Genomic DNA, 23,817 nt, shown 5'->3' with positions numbered 1-23,817 from the left:
AAACTCTCTGGCGCATTGGAAAGGTAATGAATTACTCCTACTTCATAGGTATTTTTTCAAAAACATTGTTTGAATTTTGTACACTAAATTTTTACTTAACCTAAACTTTTGCATAATTTGCATCATACTAAGGGGTGAACCCAAACTTTTGCATGATGACTTGAATAACTGTTTCATTGATTTTAAATACTTTTCAGATTTTTCCGCCAAAATTTAGAGAGAGGTTTTCATAGTTTCTCGTGTTAATGATAATAAAATAGTACGATTTAAAAATATGTATTTTCATCTCAATAAATAACTACAATAAATTAAAATAAATTAAATAAATAAATTAAATAAATAATATTGACGGTCTCGTTTTGAACAGATTTACAGAGTCTTCTTAAATTACGTTTGTAGTCATAAGATTTATCTCACTCTGCAGTGATTCATAGAAATTTTCTATGAAATTATTCGAAACAATCTTGTTAAGTTATTCCAACTGAAACCGTAGTTTGGCTTCTTTGTTTGTGCTGTATCAGTACTTTCTTCATGGTTGTTCACATCATTCTCTTCTCCGCTTTCTTCGTAATCATCTTCGTCATTGGTGGTTTCTGCAAGAAAATGTTAATTGACAAAAGTTTCACCTACTTATAACCCAGGCATTAATACCTTCGGTCACTCCTTTAGTTTCTTTGGAATCTTCGTCATCTTCATCATCGTCGTCGTCATCGTCATCATCGTTTTCTGCACTATCGTCGTCCCCTCCAGTAACAATAGACTCCACAATATCCGTTATTTCATCGGAACCATCATCGTCCTTATCTTTTGTTTTCGTAACTGTAATATTGGCCGATTCAACTACTGGTACAGTAGCTTTTTTCGCTGGTTTTGGAATTGCTGCGTTTTTGGTAAGTGGCTGAGTGGTATCTATTTTGTTCGTGTTGGCTTTCTTCTTTTTTTGTCCAGTTGTACCAAGTAAGTCCCCTAGAAAATCTCCTTCCAAAAGACTGAATCCTGTATATCCTGGTTCAGAAGATTGAACTTCAGGTTCTTCCAGCTCAGCTCCCTCTTCTTCATCATCTTCCTCATCATCATCATCATCGTCATCTAAAATAGTAATATACCAATCACATGTCCAAATGTTAGTTATTTTGAACATTACCATCCGCAATGCCCAATGTTCCTAGCAGATCATCTCCTTCGTCGTCATCGTCGTCATCATCTTCGTCATCTTCATCTTCATCTCCATCAACATCAACAACTGGTGGAAGTGGTTCGGCCTCGATTACGGACAGACCACGTGGTCCAAACTTGAAGCAAGATACACGCAAAACCGCTTCAATTTCATTGTCTGCACGTAGCTCCAGACCAAGACAGGCCTTGAAATGATCATCTGCCCTTCTGTTAATACCATATACGCGGCCACAGAAACGGTTGTAGCCTCCTGGTAGGGTAATGCATACAGGAGTTGCCTTGCGTCCTATTAAAAATAAATACAAATTTATCTTTATCTACATAACTCAAATAAGCAAGCGTTACTGACCTGAAATTACTCGACTTGCCAATACCCGATCTCCGAATTTTACTCCTATAGACATGCGATTACCTTCTAGGTACTGAACTGAAGCGCATCCTGGACCTTTTACAGGAACAAGAGGTAACGCAAAATCGCGACAACAGTTACATTCAAAAGTTGTACACTTGCAATACCGATTTATTGGGTTAGCATCGTCAGTGTTCACCACTGGTGCTTCACTAACAGGTTCCTGAGGAACTTGATTAATTTCTTGTAAAACTTCATTATTTTCAGAATTGGTTTCCTCATCAGCATTTACATTGCTAGCTTCGTTGCAATTGACTTCGTAGCAGTTCACAATTTCACTTGCGTCTGCCTCATCTACAGCATTGGATTCAGAAATATTACCATCTACGGCATTCTCGCTATCACTGTATTCTTCAACATCTTGCCTTAGGACAATGGGGGATTTATTTGTCAGTTTGATTGCTTTTTCTGAAAGTACGAATCAATTGCAATATTTGTAAGAGTGGTTAAATAATTCATACATACTTTCCAAAACTCTTGCGTGTGAAAGCGACACTAACGCCAGTATGACAACGATGATGTGGAGCCTCATGTCTGTATCGAAAAAATAAAATAAAAAGAATATCAAAATAGGTCTATGCTATGATATTTTGCCTTTTATTGTGTTAGTATGCCAGCAGTCGGGGTTCATATGAAATACCCTGAGCGTCCTTTAAACCTTTTAAAGTAGGGTAGAAGCACCGGTTTCGGCCATACTCCAGTCGTAGCCATAGTGGATTATACTCCGTTTTACATATTTAGCCAATCAGCATGGAACCAGTAGATCACATTCACATAATAAAGCGACATTATTTCGATGCATCTTCACTCTAACACTTCAGTCGTCGCGCTGTTGTATTTTGTACAACACAAAACCTCGCTTTTTTACAACAGCAGCGTGGTGGTCAACCACGCGACGACTGGAAGGTTAAACAACTTCCGTAATTTTACTTGAAATGTTCTTCTAAATATAATAATACGTTCATGGGTGCAAATACCGAACAAATATTAGAAATTGTTTCCTTTTGAATTGAGTAAAACACGTATAAATAACGACTCATTCTCATCACGTCGACCGCTGCTCAAGTTTCCAACCCAATTCCGAATTCCATCGGTCGTATAGTATCTTTAAGGTTCAAGACAGTACTCAGTCATCACAAAATAAAAATATTTTTATTCGTTTTTATTTTTACTTAATAAATCTATATGAAACTCACTTCACGGCATTCCAAGTGGAAATTACAGTGTATTGATAGATTGCCAAGACCATTGATTTTCGTCGAAAAAGCTGGTTTGTAAAATATGTAAAACAATGACGGTTATTTTCCTTTTAAGCTTGCGATATTCAAATGCAAAAATGATGATTAATTGACAGAGAAAGATCTCAGTTTATATCTGCTTATAGAACAGAAAAAGAAGCAAGCTCTATTCCAGTTAGAACCCAACGACAGTAAGAAGAAGAAAAATCAAATTTCCTACTTCTCACAAATTTAGGACCCTATTATACTGCTTCGCGACTAAAAATGGATGAACCAACGTGCGAAGTTCGATTTTTGACCATCTTCGCCGCGTCGCGAGTCACTTCGCTATAGTGCGCATCTATGCCCTCCGCCGTGAGCATTATGCGCACTATTGAGAATCGAGTTGCGACGCGACGAAGTTGGTCAAAAATCAAACTTTGCACGTTGGTTAACCCATTTTCTAACGCGAAGCAGTATACAATCTATATTAGTACTTCCGACAGAACGAACTTTGAACCTCAAAATCTTACTCATATCAGTTCCATGTAAATTTAAGGTGAAGATGAATCAAAGCCAAACCTCAAATTTTCAAGAGCACGAATATGGAGAACCGGGCACCCGTTTAAGCCGAAAACCTTATCGATTGGTCACCACCAGCAAGTGATCAGTCGATTAAATTTTCAACTCAAATGGGTGTTTGATTCTCCAGATTTGTGCTCCTGAAAATTTGAGGTTTGGCTTAGATTTATCTTCACCTTAAATTATTTTTCTACAAAATCATCGGTGGAAATTGATTATTATTATTGCAATTTTTGGGAAAACTTTCCGTTTTACGGTTCAACAAATAGCTACCGCAGCTGTCACATCAATGATTTGCACTGGTAAATTATCAGTAGGCTTCAATGATAGCTTGGATACCGTCTTGATGATTGTTGTTTGTTGCTATTTTTCATAGCGTTTTCTCTTTCAAGCATACTATGATTGAATTTTTGCTTCAATGATAGTATGATTTCGAAGCCTGCGGTAGAACTTTGACAGCTGCGGTAGAACTCTGCGGCTACCGCAAACTGGAAAATTTTCTTAACAACCGTAATATACCTGGTAAATTGTAACTATAAAATAACTTTCATTTTTTTCATCATATTTTTCAGCAGGCTTCTGATTGATGAAGCTTTCGAAGAACAAGCGTTTTTTGAAAATAAATAATATAAATTGTCAAATTTTCCAGAAAATGTCTAAAAATCATTGATTTTGACAACCTCAAAAATAAACCGTTCTAAACGTTGTGCTTTTTCGTGTGAAATTGAATTATTTTGGTGGCTTTTCTATTATCAGAATATTGTACAACATTAGTTAAACGATGTACAGAAAACTGATTACTATTACATTGATAAATTAAAAAGATATTGCATGTACAGGGTGTTCACTTTATAAAATGACCAGTCTTCATTCTGCAGCACAAAAACGTGTTACAAAAAAATGAATCAGTTTTCTGCAATTATCCAAAGAGCACAACAATTAATAGAAATCGACCAATGCGACCTTTATGAAGAATTAATTCCGAAATATCTTTTCCTTGCTGCTCTGCCCATGACTGCATATTTGACACATTCGACGTTTTTGACAATTTTGAGTTAATACCGTGCAGGGTCATCATTTGATAAACACATATGATCGACTTACTTAAATCTATACTCACAGATTCTGTGTTCTGGAAAATACCAAGTTGTTTTGTCACATTGGCAATTGTAACCGCTTAACAGTCAGATTGAGATTATACATGAGCCTCGTAATGTAGTTGCAATGAAATTTCTATCAGAATTATTTTCTGACTTTTCACTCAATATGCGATGCGGAATTTCAGCCTCAAATATGCACTTTTGATTTCTTGATCATTTTTAGAAATTTTTTGAGGTCGCAGTAGGCAGAGCGCGCGAATGGATGTGTTGAAAATTGATCTGTCACGTTTTTATCGTCTCCGCAAATTTTTAGATTCGGCGGGTGAAATGGCTGGAACTGATATGTGATTTTTTGAACTGAGGTTGCATGGATCGCATCACTTACCGAAGTGAATCCTGATCATGCAGCTATGATCCCTCTCCACTAACAAAACTCTTTCCCATGACAACCATGGAGATGCAGAGGTGATCTCGGGCTCTAGTAACAATGGATGTCACACTAATATTCGTTCCTTTCCCCGATGACGGTAAGGACGTGGCCGGCGCTGTTAATGAATATCTTGTGGAAAGTGCGATATCTTTCCCTCGCATCTGTGATGCGGCGAAGAGCAAAAACAGAAATGAGCATACCTTTATGAATTCGATGTACTTTGTTTTTATTTCCATTCCCCAAGTTACTCTCGTGAATATAAGATGCAAAACGTGTTTGCTCGTTCCATCGTTAAACGCGGAATCCGAAAAGTCCCCGGTCGATCTGGTTCTTGTGCCGTCGGAGTGTTGTCCACCTTGTAACCGGTCCGGGATTGCTGTTTTACGTTCTACAGGTCATGGACCCAGTTTCGGTGGTTGAAAAACGAGTGTGGTGAACTTTGCATGCGGGAACGCTTAAGTGCATTTTGAGCGAAGCCATTTTGTTTTTCATTCGATTTGGCTGATTGAATGCTGCCAGCAGCTGCAGGGCTCGGACGACTGTCAGTGTGTTAGTGCGACAGTGTTTCGTCCGGTGTGTGAGCGGTTGCTCGAATAACGGTTTCTTCTCAAGAGTCGGTGTGGCACCGACGAGTGTGTGCGTATCCATTCGATTGATTGTGTGTTTCGACGCGATCGACCCAGCAGCGGTCGGAGATCAGTGAAAGTGTTTTTCAAATCGCGGTTCGGTGAATAGGAAACGATGACTGAGAAGTACTTATTCGCCCGATTGAATAATCAAAATTATTCAATATGGAAGACGAGAATGGAGATGCTTTTGAGGCGAGAAGAGCGGTGGTATGTTGTTGAAAGTGCGAAACCAGAGCCGGTCACGGACCCGTGGGAGAAAGATGATTCGAAATGTCATGCGATAATAGTGCTCTATGTGGAAGACAGCCAGCTCAATTTGGTGAAGGGTTGCAAATCTGCTAAAGAAGTGTGGGACTGTTTGAAACAATACCATGAAAAAACGACCATGACATCGCGCGTGTCCTTGCTCAAAAAGATTTGTAGCTTGAATTTGGCCGACGGTGAAGATTTGGAAAATCACATTTTTGATATGGAAGAGTTTTTCATTCGTCTCGCGTGTGCGGGCCAAGCGCTCGAAGAATCGTTGCAGATCGCAATGATATTGCGGAGCCTACCGGATTCATACGGTGGTCTGGTCACGGCTTTGGAAAGCCGGCCGGAGGCTGATCTGACGATGTCGCTCGTCAAGCAAAAGTTGTTGGACGAGCATCAGCGGCGATTGGAGCGGAATACCAATTCAGGAGATAGGGCTCTGAAACTACAACAGAGAGAGCAGAAGAAGCGATTGTGTTTTCATTGCCAAAAGCCCGGCCACTTCCGAAAGGATTGCCGGCAGTGGCTGCACCAGCAGCAGAAGAAAAGTGATGGGGAATCAGTGAGCGAAAAAGCAACAAAACAAAATCAGAAGAAGAAGAGTGATGTGAAGGCCAAGCTTTCGGCTGAAAAGGACGTTCCGATTTGTTTTACGGTTGGGAATGGTCGTCGTAAAGGTTGTTGGTATATCGATAGTGGCTGCTCTAGCCATATGACCAACGATCGGTCATTCTTCTTCGACTTGGACGAAAGTAAACAAGTGCAAGTAGTGCTCGCTGATGGCTCCGTGTCGAAGTCGCATGGAATCGGGGAAGGTTTCGTGAAGTGTATCGACGCAGATGGCAATGTACTGGAAGTGAAATTGACGGAAGTGCTTTACATATCGGCGCTAGACAGTGGGCTGATTTCCGTACGGAAGCTGACGAAGAAAGGTTTTCGGGTGAACTTTGTCGGGTCAGCATGTTCGGTAGTGAGCGCCGCCGGTAAGACTGTTGCGTTGGGCGAACTGAACGGAAACTTGTTTGTGTTGAAAACAGTGGAATATGCAAACCTGAGTAAAGAGTGACAGCATCTGCCGAACTGCCAACATATGTGGCATCGGCGGTTTGGACACCGAGATCCGGCCGTGTTGGAGAAGCTGAAAGCAGGTAACCTCAGTGTAGGCTTCGAGATGGCGGATTGCGGTTTACGGCAGGTATGCGAAGACTGCCTGAAAGGTAAGCTCCCACGCACTTCTTTCCCTAAATCTTCCGATAACAGAGCCAGTAGAATACTCGACTTGGTGCATACTGACGTATGCGGACCTATGGCTAACGTGACCCCAGGCGGCTGTAGATATTTGATGACGCTCATCGATGATTTCAGTCGCTACACCGTTGTATGCTTGCTGCGACAAAAATCCGATGTAGCCGATTGCATTAAACGATATGTGGCTCACGTTAAGACGCGCTTTGGAAGGGCACCATGTGTGATTAGGTCCGACGGGGGAGGAGAGTACGTCAACGGCGTGCTTAAAGCGTTCTACGAGAAGGAAGGTATTCAAGCTCAGTACACCGCTGCTTATAGCCCCCAGCAGAACGGTGTAGCTGAGCGGAAAAACCGAACGTTGCAGGAGATGGCAACTTGTATGTTGCTTGATGCAGGACTGGGAAAGCAATACTGGGGCGAAGCGATCATGACCGCCGCTTACGTTCAGAACCGTCTCCCTTCTCGTGTAGTTGATAAGACCCCTTTCGAAAAATGGTTTGGTAAGGCTCCAAAATTGAACCACCTACGCGTGTTTGGTTGTCCGGCATACGTGCATACCCCGGACGTGAAGAGAACGAAATTTGACTGCAAATCACAAAAACTGATTTTCGTCGGATATTGCGAGGATCGCAAGGCATTCAGATTTTTGGATCCAAAGACCAATGGTATCACGATCAGTCGTGATGCACGCTTTATTGAGCAGTTAAGCATTCCCCACATGGCTAAGCCAGAAACGCAAACATCAGAAGAGATCGAAATTGAACTCGATTGGGCTGAATCTGGAGCATCTCAGGAGGAGGCAGGTGCTCAGAGAGAACAGTGCGTTCAGGAGGAGCAACAAGCTGCCGAGGAGTCCGCTCAAGATTCGGATGAAGAATTCTACGATGGTGAAATGCAAGACCAGGCAGATGATCGAGTTGCAGATCCAGCGGATGGTGCACCTGGTGAACAGCAGAACAGTGGTAAGCGGTCAACCAGAGGAATGCTTCCGAGCAGACTACGGGACTATGTAGTTGACGTGGCCCTAGTAGTTGAAGATGATCCAGTTTCGTACGAAGAGGCTGTCCAAGGACCGGAGCAAGACTTATGGCTAGCAGCAATGAAGGAGGAGTACGACAACTTGATGCAGAATGAGACGTGGACGTTGGTCGAATTGCCTGCCGGCCGAAAACCGATAGGCAGTAAGTGGGTTTTCAAAAAGAAGCAAGATAGTGCTGGAAATGTAACCAAGTATAAAGCCCGCTTAGTTGCGCAGGGCTTCTCGCAACAGTTTGGAGTAGACTATGACTCCGTCTTCGCACCAGTAGCTGCTCATACTACGTTGAAGGTTTTGCTTACTGTTGCCGGCCATAAGCAGATGAAGGTTCGTCACCTGGACGTTAAAGGTGCATATTTACACGGTCGATTGAAAGAGGAGCTGTATATGCAGCAGCCTAAGGGTTTCCAGCAGCGTGGTCAAGAGAAGCTAGTGTGCAGACTACAACGCAGCCTTTACGGGCTGAAGCAAGGAGCTCGTGTATGGAATGAAACGATCCGTGGTATCCTTGAAGCGATGCATTTCAAACAATCATCAGCAGACCCTTGTTTGTTCACGAAGCGTACTCCTGTAGGTTGGATTTATATTTTGATATATGTGGACGACATTATCGTTGCTTGTACTTCGGAGGAGGAGATAGCAAGAGTCGAACGTTCTTTGAAGGAGAATCTGACCCTGTCATCTTTGGGTGACGTTAGTTGTTTCCTGGGTATCCGTATAAGGAAGGACGTTAACGGCTTCTATTCGATGGACCAGCAAGGCTATATCTTGAGGATTGCGAACCGATTTAACCTGGACCGTGCTAGGGGATCGAAGATCCCATTGGATACCGGCTACTACCGCATCAGAGAAGGCAGTAAGGCGATGCCCGATAACAAGCAATACCAGTGCTTAATCGGAGCGTTACTTTACTTGGCTGTGAATACGCGGCCAGATGTTGCAGCTAGCGTTGCAATTCTCAGCCGCAGAGTTAGCGCTCCAACAGAAGCCGACTGGGTGGAGTTGAAACGGGTGGTCCGATATCTTGTAAAAACCAACTATTACGAACTCAAGCTGACCAGCAAAAGAGAAGAACCACTGAAGCTAATCGGGTACAGCGACGCCGATTGGAGTGCCGATACGGATGATCGCAAGTCCAATTCCGGATTCTTATTTAAACTTGGACAAGCGACAATTGGATGGGTCAGCCGCAAGCAGACTTGCGTATCTCTGTCAACTATGGAGGCAGAGTATATAGCCTTATCCGAGGCTTGTAGAGAAGTACTGTGGCTACGGAAGTTGCTTCAAGATTTCAACGAAAGGCAGGATGGACCGACAACTGTATTGGAGGATAACATCAGCTGTATCGACTTTGTCGCCATTGACCGTTCTTCTAGACGATCCAAACATATAGATACGCGGTGCATTTTGCAAAGGATTTGTCGGAGAAGGGTATTGTGACTATCGAATATTGTCCGTCGGCATCGATGATTGCCGATATCCTCACCAAGCCATTGGGAAGTCAGAAACAGCTGCAGTTCTCGGAGATGTTGGGCTTAACCAAGTCCGTAGGCCGCTAAAGATATCGAGGAGGAGTGTGGAAAGTGCGATATCTTTCCCTCGCATCTGTGATGCGGCGAAGAGCAGAAATGAGCATACCTTTATGAATTCGATGTACTTTGTTTTTATTTCCATTCCCCAAGTTACTCTCGTGAATATAAGATGCAAAACGTGTTTGCTCGTTCCATCGTTAAACGCGGAATCCGAAAAGTCCCCGGTCGATCTGGTTCTTGTGCCGTCGGAGTGTTGTCCACCTTGTAACCGGTCCGGGATTGCTGTTTTACGTTCTACATATTTAATGTTTGGAGTTCTCGAAAGTGTACAAGTTCCATCTCTTGGCTCCTTGTGCAACTTCGATTATTCTGGTCAATCACGGAGTATCAACTGTGAATCGTACGGTCATCAATGCTTATGCTTATGCATTGTTTGCTATATCTTTTTGATTTATTTATACAATCGTAATCGGTTTTCTGTGCATCGTTCAACTATTATCCTACAATGTTGGGAAAATATAAAATCTTACAAAATGCTTTTGGTTGAAGAACTGAATAGCTTTTCAAAATACTCCCAAGAAAAACTCTTCGTCAAAGTTAAGCATTATTTTTCACATAATAAAAATCCTCATTTTTATTAACAAATTGTATGTTGGTATCCTTTATCATTCTACTAAGGGTAGTGCTCTAAAACAGTCGATAATATTCCACCGTTCTCCGACACAAGGTCATTCTAGTGAAGGATAAACTTTATGGCAAAATGCATTTATGCATTTCAAACAATCATCAAAGTGGGAATTCGGATGGACCACTTGAATAAAGCGAATAAACTCGATTTAGTTAGAGAAAAGGAAAACACGTTTAATCATGTTGGTTGTTTTGATTTACACTGATGAAAAAGATATTACACTTCAGGACATAAAAATGTAGACACCTGGTCGAACAGTAGAGTCCATAAGTATTGGGACAGTAGGTGCAGGGATTGCATCCTCAATACTCCCCTTCAATCGCTGCAATTTACCAGTCCAAGACCGGTACGATGCCGACGAAAAGCTCCTGCTGGTAGCCCCTTCGTCATAATGTCGGCCACTTGGTCTTCAGATCGTAGATACTGCAAACGAATCTTCTTCTGCTTCACGAGATCGCGTAGGAAATGTAGCTTGACGTCAACATGTTTTAGACGACCAAAATCCTTCGACTCTTCCGCAATCCGTATTGTCGATTGGTTGTCCTCGTGAAACGTGATCGGTAGTTCGATGTTGCACCCAATATCCTTCAGCAGCCGTACCAACCACATCTCGTGGCACGCAGCATTGCACAAAGCATTCAGCTCTGCCTCCGTGGAAGATAACGATACTGTGTTCTGCTTCCGGGTAGTCCAGCCAACCGTACATCCAAACACCTTGAATACTGCCCCGCTAATCGATCTTCTGTCCGTAACGTCGTTCGCCCAATCAGCATCCGTGAAGACTTCAAGTGTTGGTGCTTTCTCGTTGACTCTGTACACCAGACACATATCCAGCGAACCTCTGACGTAGCGTAAAACTCTCTTCAAATGCGCCCAATGTTCAGAATTCGGGCAGCTCTGGAATTGGCTGAGGAAGTTGACTGCCGCTGCTAAATCCGGCCGAGTGGTGACGGAAGCGTAGGTTAGGCAACCCACCAGCTCCCGGTACGGATCCGAAATGCGCTTCTCTTCTTCGCCCTTTGCTAGCTTCAGTCTGCATTCCAGGGGCGTCGATACAGGCTTACAGTCGTCCATTCGAAACCGCCGCAACATATCCTCGAAGTATTGCCGCTGGCTTATGCGCATCACACCTTCCTTCATGTCACGATCGATGTTCATTCCAAGGAAACACTGTACTTCACCTGCGTCTGTCATTTCGAACTCCTTAGGGTGCTGCCATAGTAAACGCGTCTTGCGATGCGTCCGCGTGTGCGAGCCCGCAAAGCAGAATATCAACAACAGGAAATCCTTTGATCGCATCGCGTTCGCGGACGCAGACGCGTTACTATGGCCGCACCGTTAGAAAGGCAATTTTTAACAGCTTCCACAGCGCGCATCGACGAACTGATCACCAACACGTCATCAACGTAGAGAACAATGATCACCACCTCGTCGCCAAATCGTCGGATATACAGGCACTGATCGTTCGTACTCCTGGTGAACTTCAGCCGCCCTTGAACAAACTCATCAAAGCGAGCGTTCCAGGCGCGTGATGCTTGCTTCAGTCCGTATATTGACTTGTTCAACCGGCAGACCAAATCTCCAGTCTCGAAGCCCTCCGGTTGGACCATAAATATCTGCTCGGTCAGCACGCCATTCAGAAAAGCTGTACGGACGTCCATTTGGTGAACGAACATCCTTTTCTGATTCGCCAACGCTAGCACAGCTCGGAGAGTGTCAAGCTTGGCCACAGGGGAGTAAGTCTCACTATAGTCTAGCCCGTACCTCTGGCTGAACCCTCTTGCGACCAGACGCGCCTTGTAGCGATCCGGCTTACCATTGATTCCCCGCTTAATCTTGAACACCCATTTGTTCGTTATCGGCGTTCGTCCCTCTGGTAGTTTCGCCAGCGTCCACGTTTGGTTCTTTCGTAGCGAATACAATTCCTCGTTAATGGCCTCTTCCCATTTTGGCCAGTCACTACGCTTACGAGCTTCGGAGATGGAGTTGGGAAGGTTCTCGACGTAACTTGTGGCGTTCAAAGCGTAGGCGGCGTATTCTACCTCGTAATCCTTGTGCCAAGCCGGAGCATTTCGCACACGCTCTGGTCGCCCCGAACCACCGTCGCCACCGTCAGTTTTCCCAGCTGTCTCTCCTTCAAGCTCACCGCTACGCTCGTGCTCGTTCACGCCATCATTGAAACTTGCAAACTCTTCATCAGACGCCGGGTCCGACGCTTCGGAAGACGCATCTTCTACCTCCTCGTCGATCACACTCGCATTTGATTCATCATCACTCAAGGGAACCATAACAACATCTAACAAAGGTTTATCAGACTCACCTTTTGTCGACGCCTTACCGCCTGTCTCCACAAAGTCAACATCTCGTGCATGAACAATCCGCTTCTCCTCGGGATGCCACACACGATATCCGTTGCACGCGTAGCCAAGGAACACACCTTTCCACGCCTTTGCGTCCAGCTTCTTCCGCAATTCCTTCGGGACGTGGACATAGACAGGACAACCGAACGCTCGCAGCTTGGAGACGTTCGGCTTCTTCCCCTCCCAGAGCTCGAACGGTGTGACATTCGACGCGATCGCATTTGATGGGCTTCGATTAGACAGGAAAGCTGCAGTTTGGATGGCCTGACCCCAGAAGCGCTTGTCCACTCCGGAGTCGGTCAGCATCGAACGGGTCTTCTCGACGAGCGTTCGATTTAGCCGCTCGCTGACCCCATTCTGCTCCGGGGTATATGGTACGGTCCACTCGACTTGGATACCACGCTTCTTGCAGAACTGATCAAACCGCTTACTCCGGTACTCGCCGCCGTTGTCGCAACGCAGACGGCTTATCTTCTGGCCAAACTTGGCAGTCACCAACGCTTCGTACTGTTCGAAACACTCAAACACATCGTCCTTGCTCTCCATTAGGAAAACCATAGCGAAATGGCTCCAATCGTCCGTAAATGTTACGAAATACTTCATGCCGTTCAAACCGACGGGCGTAATCGGTCCACATACGTCCGAATGGACTAACTCTAGCACTCGCGACGACCTTCTCTCTTCACGGGTAACGAACGGCTTCCGACTTTGCTTCCCGATGACGCACGATTCACAGATCACGACACTTTTGTCCGGTTCACCGTTCTTCACGCTCATTCCGACAACCATGTCACTTCGGATCATCTTCGCCAAACTCTTGGCATTCAAATGGCCGAAACGGCGATGCCACAGCTCTAAGTTCTTCGGGATACGCCCACACGTTAACAGAGCTTTGTCCGCGCCGCGCTTGTTCGAAAACAAGTTCAAACGGTAAAGTTTTCCAACCCGGGAACCACTCGCGACTGTGTCCGACCCGCGTTGTATGATCACTTTTCCGTTTTCGTACGAAACTTTCATACCCGCCTCGTCAACCCTCAGTACCGAGAAAAGGTTGCACCGTAGCTCCGGAACTAGCAACACATTCTCGACCGAACAGTCAATCAACTTCCCGTTAACGTTAGACACAAGCTTAACTGTTCCCGAATATTCGGCGGTAATCGATTCTCCGTCTTTCGCGACAGCTATTTCGATCGGGTTGTCGAGTGGCTTCAAACTGTCGAACAGGGATTCATCGTTCACCAAGTGGTCAGAGCATCCAGAATCGATGAACCATTCCACTCGCTTCAGATCCCGTTTATTTCCTCCACTCACACCGACGAAGCAAACGCCTTTCTGCTCCGCTACATTCGCTTTGGATTTCTTCTCACTTTTCACTTTCTCCCTTTCATTCTTCTTCTTCTTGTTCGGGCACTCGGCCAACTTATGGCCCTCCTTTTTACAACCGAAGCACTTAAACACTTTCTTCGTTTGTTGCGATCCCGTGAACGCAGCAGTGTCCTTGCTCACAGTGCCGGATTCGACATCTAGTCCCTTCTTCTTCGTCTCTTCATCCAGCAAACGACACTTCACGAACTCCATGCTCAGGTTTTCTTCCGGCATCGTTTCCAGAGCCGTGACGACCGTCGAATACGCCGGACCAAGCGTCAGCAACAAGTGACATACGACATCCAACTCGTCCATGTCCGCTCCGGTGCCACGATACTCTCGAATGAGCCGGTCGAATCGCAGGAAATGATCCCGCAGTGAACCACCTTCGAAGCGCATGCTCAGCATTTGCCGTTTTAGGTGCATTCTACTGGCGATGCTCTTGCGCTCGAACACCCTGCTCAAGGCGTCCCAGATCTCTTTTGGTGATTGCTTTTCTTGGACATACTCCAGCTGGGAGTCATGAATCCGCGAAATCAGAAGTGATTTGCATCTCCGGTCCTTCTTCACACGCTTTTCCTTCTTATTCGCCTTCTGCTGCCGGACGTCCGGGGAATCATCGACTTCCACCTTTAGCGCCTGCACGTCATCAACCTCCGTCTCTATGCATTCCAGCAACTCGTGCTCCTCCAGAAGCACTTGCATACGGAACTTCCATGCATTGAAGTTTGATCCGTCAAACAGCGCCAGGTGGTAACGCTCTCCGCGCAGGTCCTCCTCCATCACGACACTTTTCGCGAAACCGTAACTTTCGGAACACGACCGGGCCCACAACCTAAAGTGGGAATTCGGATGGACCACTTGAATAAAGCGAATAAACTCGATTTAGTTAGAGAAAAGGAAAACACGTTTAATCATGTTGGTTGTTTTGATTTACACTGATGAAAAAGATATTACACTTCAGGACATAAAAATGTAGACACCTGGTCGAACAGTAGAGTCCATAAGCATTGGGACAGTAGGTGCAGGGATTGCATCCTCAATAGGTTTTGCTTACTGTTGCCGGCCATAAGCAGATGAAGGTTCGTCACCTGGACGTTAAAGGTGCATATTTACACGGTCGATTGAAAGAGGAGCTGTATATGCAGCAGCCTAAGGGTTTCCAGCAGCGTGGTCAAGAGAAGCTAGTGTGCAGACTACAACGCAGCCTTTACGGGCTGAAGCAAGGAGCTCGTGTATGGAATGAAACGATCCGTGGTATCCTTGAAGCGATGCATTTCAAACAATCATCAGCAGACCCTTGTTTGTTCACGAAGCGTACTCCTGTAGGTTGGATTTATATTTTGATATATGTGGACGACATTATCGTTGCTTGTACTTCGGAGGAGGAGATAGCAAGAGTCGAACGTTCTTTGAAGGAGAATCTGACCCTGTCATCTTTGGGTGACGTTAGTTGTTTCCTGGGTATCCGTATAAGGAAGGACGTTAACGGCTTCTATTCGATGGACCAGCAAGGCTATATCTTGAGGATTGCGAACCGATTTAACCTGGACCGTGCTAGGGGATCGAAGATCCCATTGGATACCGGCTACTACCGCATCAGAGAAGGCAGTAAGGCGATGCCCGATAACAAGCAATACCAGTGCTTAATCGGAGCGTTACTTTACTTGGCTGTGAATACGCGGCCAGATGTTGCAGCTAGCGTTGCAATTCTCAGCCGCAGAGTTAGCGCTCCAACAGAAGCCGACTGGGTGGAGTTAAAACGGGTGGTCCGATATCTTGTAAAAACCAACTATTACGAACTCAAGCTGACCAGCAAAAGAGAAGAACCACTGAAGCTAATCGGGTACAGCGACGCCGATTGGAGTGCCGATACGGATGATCGCAAGTCCAATTCCGGATTCTTATTTAAACTTGGACAAGCGACAATTGGATGGGTCAGCCGCAAGCAGACTTGCGTATCTCTGTCAACTATGGAGGCAGAGTATATAGCCTTATCCGAGGCTTGTAGAGAAGTACTGTGGCTACGGAAGTTGCTTCAAGATTTCAACGAAAGGCAGGATGGACCGACAACTGTATTGGAGGATAACATCAGCTGTATCGACTTTGTCGCCATTGACCGTTCTTCTAGACGATCCAAACATATAGATACGCGTGTGCATTTTGCAAAGGATTTGTCGGAGAAGGGTATTGTGACTATCGAATATTGTCCGTCGGCATCGATGATTGCCGATATCCTCACCAAGCCATTGGGAAGTCAGAAACAGCTGCAGTTCTCGGAGATGTTGGGCTTAACCAAGTCCGTAGGCCGCTAAAGATATCGAGGAGGAGTGTGGAAAGTGCGATATCTTTCCCTCGCATCTGTGATGCGGCGAAGAGCAGAAATGAGCATACCTTTATGAATTCGATGTACTTTGTTTTTATTTCCATTCCCCAAGTTACTCTCGTGAATATAAGATGCAAAACGTGTTTGCTCGTTCCATCGTTAAACGCGGAATCCGAAAAGTCCCCGGTCGATCTGGTTCTTGTGCCGTCGGAGTGTTGTCCACCTTGTAACCGGTCCGGGATTGCTGTTTTACGTTCTACATATTTAATGTTTGGAGTTCTCGAAAGTGTACAAGTTCCATCTCTTGGCTCCTTGTGCAACTTCGATTATTCTGGTCAATCACGGAGTATCAACTGTGAATCGTACGGTCATCAATGCTTATGCTTATGCATTGTTTGCTATATCTTTTTGATTTATTTATACAATCGTAATCGGTTTTCTGTGCATCGTTCAACTATTATCCTACAATGTTGGGAAAATATAAAATCTTACAAAATGCTTTTGGTTGAAGAACTGAATAGCTTTTCAAAATACTCCCAAGAAAAACTCTTCGTCAAAGTTAAGCATTATTTTTCACATAATAAAAATCCTCATTTTTATTAACAAATTGTATGTTGGTATCCTTTATCATTCTACTAAGGGTAGTGCTCTAAAACAGTCGATAATATTCCACCGTTCTCCGACACAAGGTCATTCTAGTGAAGGATAAACTTTATGGCAAAATTTGTTAAAACACCATTTTTTTACTCCCAGCAAAATAGTGAAGTAAGAAAAAATCATGTAAAAAAATGGTTTAGATTATTAAAAAAACTATATTTGTATAAAAGAGAGCCAAATCGCGAGTCTCAACCGCATTCTTAGGCAAACATTTTTCTCTTTGTGGTCGTTTTATTTAAAAAATCTCATACTTTTAAAATCTTGCACGCATACTCATCGATCTACAGCAAATTGTAAGCATTTTTCTCCAATTATTTTGATGGGTAATCTCAGAATAACACATTATGTAAACAATACATGGAAAATAAATTATTTATAAAGTATTTCCAACTTTGATGGTTGTCATTGAGTTTTGGAAGGTCTTCTGGAAATAAAGCATTTGTTTTTTTTTGTGCTTTAAATGTGACGTGGGGACCAAATAAGCAACTCTATGAAGGCGTAGGTTATTTTCCATATTATTACTATATTAGTACTTCTGTCAGGACGTACTTAAAACCTTAAAATTCTACTCATATCAGTTTCATTTAAATTTCAAATGTTTTTCTCTAAAAAAATCGATGATAAATGATGTTATGATATCTGGAAAATTGTTGCTCTAAAAATAACTTGATATATTTTTCGGCAGGCTACTGATTGATGATGCTTTTGAAGACAAACCATTTTTTTTAATAAAAATATATAGATTGTTGAATTTTCCAGCCACTTTCTAATTATTATTGTTTTAACTGTTCTAAACGATGTGCCTTCTTCTTCTTCTTCTCCTTCTTCTTCTTCTTCTTCTTCTTGGCATTAACGTCCTCACTGGGACAGAGCTTAGTGTTCTTATGAGCACTTCCACAGTTATTAACTGAGAGCTTTCTTTGCCAAATTTGCTATTTTTGCATTCGTATATCGTGTGACAGGTACAATTCATACTCTATGCCCACGGAAGTCAAGAAAATTTCCATTACGAAAAGATCCTGGACCGACCGGGAATCGAACCCAGACACCTTCAGCATGGCTTTGCTTAGTAGCCGCGGACTCTAACCACTCGGCTAAGGAAGGCCCCAACGATTAAAAAGATGTTACATGTACAAGGTGTCCACTTTATAATATGAACAGTCCTTATGCTTGGTAATTTTAAGAAATTTTAGTTTCTTCCCATAATGCCATAAAATGTACGCTTGGTATTCAATTTACTCAATGCTTATTTTGGTCGAATGTTACAAATATGCAGTTATTTGTGTTCGATTTGTGTGCAGCTGATTGTATTCGAGAAGCTGACCCAGCCTTAAATATCATTGTCATCAGCTCACTGCAGTTTTTCTGAAAAAGTTTCCAATAAGTGACCATTTTTCTGTTGCAAATAAGGCCGAAAAAAGTGACCAAGTCACTAAAAACTAACTCGCTACCAACCCTGTATTCATCTATCAAGAAGTGAGTTTTTATACAACCTAAAAATGATAATTCGCAAGATTTTTTACAATGTTTATTGAAAATAAACTACTAGCTCTCGAGACCATTTATTATTAAAGCTGTTGATAATTGCAAGGAATATTTCATAAAAATTCAATAAAATTTCATCTAAATTTGAATTTATTATTATTTTATATTATTGCACTAAAATTATCAAGAGGCTAGGGAGCAACAAGGGCTAAAGCATAATTTGGAATATCTCAGCAATATTTTTGAATTTCTGAGATATTTCAAATTATGCTTTAGCTCATTTTGCGTCTTATCATCTAGATAATTTTAGTGCAAAAACAAATATTTTTCAAAATAAGATTAAAGTTTTAGAATCAGAAACTGCCTGTAGAATTTTGATAATCGACATTGGCAATGCATAAACATTTCTAACAATTATAGTACTGAAATACCAGCAATTACTTATCATGGCATGTTAAAATCCGTTTTTAATTGCTTGCTTCAATTGTCTCAACACACTAATATATCACGCATTTTCCTTATTCATCAAAAATTTTCTCTACACTACATTATCGCTGGTCACAACTGTCGATAGAGGTGCTATAATTTTTCCATATAGCCGCTCCGCATCGTCCCGGACAGGAGTGAAAGTGAATATCAAACAAAACGATCCGATGTGATACTGAAATCGTTGACCGAAATGGCTTTGACCCGATGATTCACCTCATGCGGATGTGTATATATGAATCACGTGCGTGCAATTTTGATGAAACGAAATGTTGCCTACAGTTTTCATTTAAATGAAATCAATTCGATTTGACCCATTTTAATTACGCATACATAGAGTTTTGAAGTGGGAAATTATATCCAGGTCCATATTGGCCTAGTCTCAGGTGCATCACTCAACAACCTTGAAATATGATGTGGTGGTCACCTATTTTCGTCAAGACACTAAACCACTAAAGCGTTTAATTGAGTTAATCAGCAACGGTTGATGCGCACATTTGCCTACCGAAATAATTTCAAGATTTCGATTGGTTAATTATGTCAAGAACCTATGTAGCTTTTCATGAACACAACCTCTTACACTGAAGTGTATGCATATACGCCTATTGATGGTTAACGGTACAATGAAGAATAAACATTTGGGTGTGTACCATTTATTTATTACCTTTAATGGAAAACGCGAATATAAGAAAACAAGAGGTAAGCTCGCAGATTCGAAAAAATGCGCTATTATTTTTCAATTAACTCTTTTCAAAGTGATGTTCATCTGATAACAAAAAAAACATCGGTTTTTGATGAGCTCATTACCGTTAGAAACATAATTTATTTAGCTATTCGCAAAATAGAAAGTGGTTTTTGGGCAATTTATCAAATAAATTTCGAAACCGATTGATTCGGTCATCAAGTGGGAAAGTAAAAGCTATGGCTTATTAACGCTTTGAATCTGGAATTTAAATGGACTTTTGCGAAGATTTTTTTCTTTCGTCTTTACCTTCGCCCAGTCTTTTCCGGAACAATATGATAATTTTGTGCTACATTCAACGCTAGGCACATTTTGATGTCACGTTGACTCTACGCCAATTCATTTCGGGATCTTAATTCATGCATACCTCTGTAAACACGAGTCGATTGTGGGAAAGCGTCTCCATTTCGCTCTTTTCAAAATCGATAAGTCGTGAATGAAAAGTAAAAAAAATGTACGCACGGCCACAAAAGAAAACCGTACTTTACAGAAGTAACGGTTTCTTTTCGCGAAGCTACCGTTTTTGTGTTGCCTATATTCAATTGGCTTAAGTGTGATGCACCGAACGTATGCATGCTAGTATCCACTGCTTTTCTCTATATGATCATAGTGCTAGAAAATCCAGACAAAGCAACCAATGAAACTAATCAGTTTGTCCCATTTTCGCGCGCCAACCATTCAAATTAATTCTAATTATTACACGATTCCTAGATATTGAAGTCATTCAAAGAATTGAAAATACTTCTGTTCTACTTCCTCACTTTTTATATAAACTGGAAATACACAATCAAACCATGACACAATTCGCATATTAGCCATAACGGTTTTCCCATCCGTATCACTTTTTTTTTAACAATTCACAGTTATCTAACCTTCAGCATGAGCGATGATCACTCCGTTTAAAATTTCTTCCGCAACACTTTCCTTATCGAATTCTTCGTGTATAATCGAATACTCTATTGGCCTTGAGAATCCAAGCAACCTTCTTCGGTGGCTTTCCGTTCACGACTGGATAACTTGATCGTGCCAGGTGTAAGCTAAGGTCTCTAGATGAAAGAATAATGAACAGAGAGGCACCCACTGAGGTGTGTTGAATACAAGGCACTCTCAGCGAAAGAAGCGTTTTAACTACTTAACGTGGCGCGCAAGTCCCGCTGCATTTGGTTTTGTGGGTATCGATTATCTGATCTACTCCGACGAAAATGATACACAGCATTTAAATTAGGAGCATGTCGATGGTTGAACAATGTACTCTAAGAACTTTGCTTTATTTAACCCAGGTTGATGTTCAAGGCAATTATTACCCAACAGGACTTTTTAGTTCTCAGTGTTGACGATTCATATTTTTGAGAAATATTGATTAGCACCTAAAAATGTACACAGTTAGTGGGTGGGTGCACTGGTTTCCGCTTTTACATATTATTTCTTAATGGTTTACTAATTTGGTCACATTCTTATGGGGACTTCCATAAACCATGTGATCATTAAAGGGTGAGACGGGTGTTGGTCAAATGACCTCGAAAAGCCGCCATGCGGGGATGGATTTGTAAGATCGTTCAGTTGTTTTCATGGAAATTCCAGAAAATGTTGGTTTGGCACATAATTATGGTTTGGATGTACTAATAATGAGTTCACACTTCGGTTTTCTGGACATCGTTATTATTCTTCTATGTCAGTTGAAGAACTAGGAAAACTGTGATTCCATACTTCTAAAAAGAAAACAATACAATTTTAAACCATTTTTGCACTATTTTTCTATACGATGAAATACATTCGATTGTTATGTCTGTTTGTATATGGTAGAGCTTCAAAATTATCAATAATACCACCAATCTCTTACGCCATTAGTTTATTATATGGTGCTTTGTCAATTCATAGCGAGATTTTTTAAAACAACAATTCTTTTGCGTCCAGGAGAAAACAAAAAAAGTCAGGAGCGTGTGCAAAATTGACTTCCAATTAGGCTTGCCAGCTGGTATCTGTATGGAGGGCATGGTCTCCTTTTTGATCATCTCGTCCTTGAACCCGTCCTCCATTGTACTAAAAATATCCTCCTTTTTCAATTTGATTAAATATTCAATTCCATATTCTGAATACTAATACGTTAAAATCTCTATCTATTTATTAGTCTTTAAAAAGGATAAAGGATTTTTAATTTTAAACTCAATGGCAAGTTTGATGAAATTTCACTAAGGTACCGCGGGCTAGTGGGTAAGTGGGCTAAGTAAAAATAACTTGTATATTTTAGTGAATACATGAATTTACGATCCAAATTCATGCGTAAACCCATTATAGCATCATAAAGTGAATAATTGTTTACCTTTCAAATATGACTTCGTAATAAGTTGACGACGTGCAATCCTATTTTGATATTTCAAGTGTACCGGTAGCCTCAATGTTAGGAGCTTCATGTCCATCCCGGTGTGATAAAAACAGTATAAAACCTTTTTTATTTCATTCCTGTCATTTTCTAAAAATAGACTTACACATTTAAAAACATTTATTCAAAAAATGAGATAACATGTATAGTTTTTACCCTAATTATATTTTACCCAGAGCTGTTTTCGTAACAGAATATGTTACAATTTTGATATGCTGTGATGAAAAGTTTTAGTTATTTTAACAACATCCGGAATATAATTTGTAACAACCGGTGCTACAAAAAATATTGCAACTAAATAACGCATCAAGTTATAATTTTGATAGTTTCAGCTAGTCGGGTGGCCTGAAAATTTTTTTTGAAGATCAAAAGCTTGTTCTTAAGACAAAGTTTCGATTTTCTGTTAATAAGTATACAGACATTTTATATATTTGTTACATTTGGCTTGAATGCCCTCAAAATGATTTTTGAAAGTTAAATTTCTATCTAGCATGAGCCCTAGATAGCTACTTAACTTCATCTGACCAATTTATTGGAGAACCTCTCTCATCGTAACAACATGTCTACTTGAAAGTTTCTAATCTAATCTAAGTGCTTGCACAGCCAATATTGAAAAGCATCCTGGAAGCACCAGAATTTCTTCTAGTGTTTTATTGTCAGCATTAATAATTGCAGCATATCGAAAATATGATACAAGTATTGAAATGGCCAGGCCCACTGTGCAGAATTGGGTGGTGCAGATAATTGCGAAATTCTTCTTCTTCTTCTCCTTTCAGGCATTACGTCCCCACTGGGACAAAGCCTGCTTCTCAGCTTAGTGTTCTTATGAGCACTTCCACAGTTATTAACTGAGAGCTTACTGTGCCAATGACCATTTTTGCATTTGTATATCGTGTGGCAGGTACGAAGATACTCTATGCCCTGGGAAGTCGAGAAAATTTCCAACCCGAAAAGATCCTCGACCGGTGGGAGTCGAACCCACGACCCTCAGCTTGGTCTTGCTGAATAGCTGCGCGTTTACCGCTACGGCTATCCGGGCCCCAAAATTGCGAAATTCACGGCGATCAAATTATCCACGAATGAATAACGTGATAGACGAAAATTTTTCAATTTTACGATGGAAGAAACGGGGACAACCGTACCAACCGTTTCATCACAGACAAACAGACGTCACACTCTCACTGTTGTCCATCGACCAACTTTTAAAGTTCGATTCAAATATATGGTAGGTGGTCAATCGACCACCCGCAGCGCTCGCGTCGTTTGTGTTCGTGTTTGACGTTTACACACTACCGCCACCTGCTGGTCCATCGGCCACCTACAATGTTTTTAGCATTGGGCGTACATGTTTTCGCGACTATGATTTTGATCGCAATTTGTTCTAAGTGTTACGTCTGTTTCTCTGTGGTTTTATTTAGGGAGAGATAGTTCAAATCGTTGGAAGTGACGTTGCTAAGAAAGTTAATGCACACTCCATTGTTGAGATCGGTTTCCTGGGATGGGACAAAGGTATTTCTTCCTTAAGTCCTGGCATCATAGCCTCGGCTAAAGCGCCATTACTCGCTTATTATTCTCTCGTACGATCACTGCCCATAAAAGCATAAATGTCCCATATTGATTTTCGAACCAACACCTTTTTCCATTACAACATAAAACATGAATGTATACTTTATCATGCATGTAAAATAAACACACTTTGTTTGAAAATATTTTTATT

At 42.0% G+C, this 23,817-nt stretch overlaps 1 protein-coding gene across 1 annotated transcript; it reads right to left on the bottom strand.

Moving 5' to 3' along the window:
* Positions 1 to 263: 263 nt before the first annotated feature.
* Positions 264 to 20,740, bottom strand: LOC110678164. Its single transcript, XM_021850788.1, has 6 exons — positions 20,593 to 20,740; positions 2,051 to 2,119; positions 1,526 to 1,993; positions 1,145 to 1,462; positions 652 to 1,089; positions 264 to 593 (listed from the first exon to the last, which is right to left on the bottom strand). The coding sequence occupies exons 2-6, from the start codon at positions 2,115 to 2,117 to the stop codon at positions 442 to 444; spliced, it is 1,443 nt and encodes a 480-aa protein (XP_021706480.1). The 5' UTR covers positions 2,118 to 2,119; positions 20,593 to 20,740; the 3' UTR covers positions 264 to 441.
* Positions 20,741 to 23,817: the final 3,077 nt, after the last annotated feature.

Source organism: Aedes aegypti, chromosome 1 (genome assembly GCF_002204515.2).
Source record: "Aedes aegypti strain LVP_AGWG chromosome 1, AaegL5.0 Primary Assembly, whole genome shotgun sequence".
Classification (NCBI taxonomy): Eukaryota; Metazoa; Arthropoda; class Insecta; order Diptera; family Culicidae; genus Aedes; species Aedes aegypti.
This window is presented reverse-complemented; position numbering and strand designations above follow the sequence as displayed.

Coding starts and splice junctions, on each gene's coding strand:
- LOC110678164 (XM_021850788.1), bottom strand. CDS start 2,117: ATGAGGCTCCACATCATCGTTGTCATACTGGCGTTAGTGTCGCTTTCA. Junction 1,090..1,144: donor AACATTGGGCATTGCGGATG/GTAATGTTCAAA, acceptor TTACTATTTTAG/ATGACGATGATGATGATGAT. Junction 594..651: donor AACTAAAGGAGTGACCGAAG/GTATTAATGCCT, acceptor ATTTTCTTGCAG/AAACCACCAATGACGAAGAT.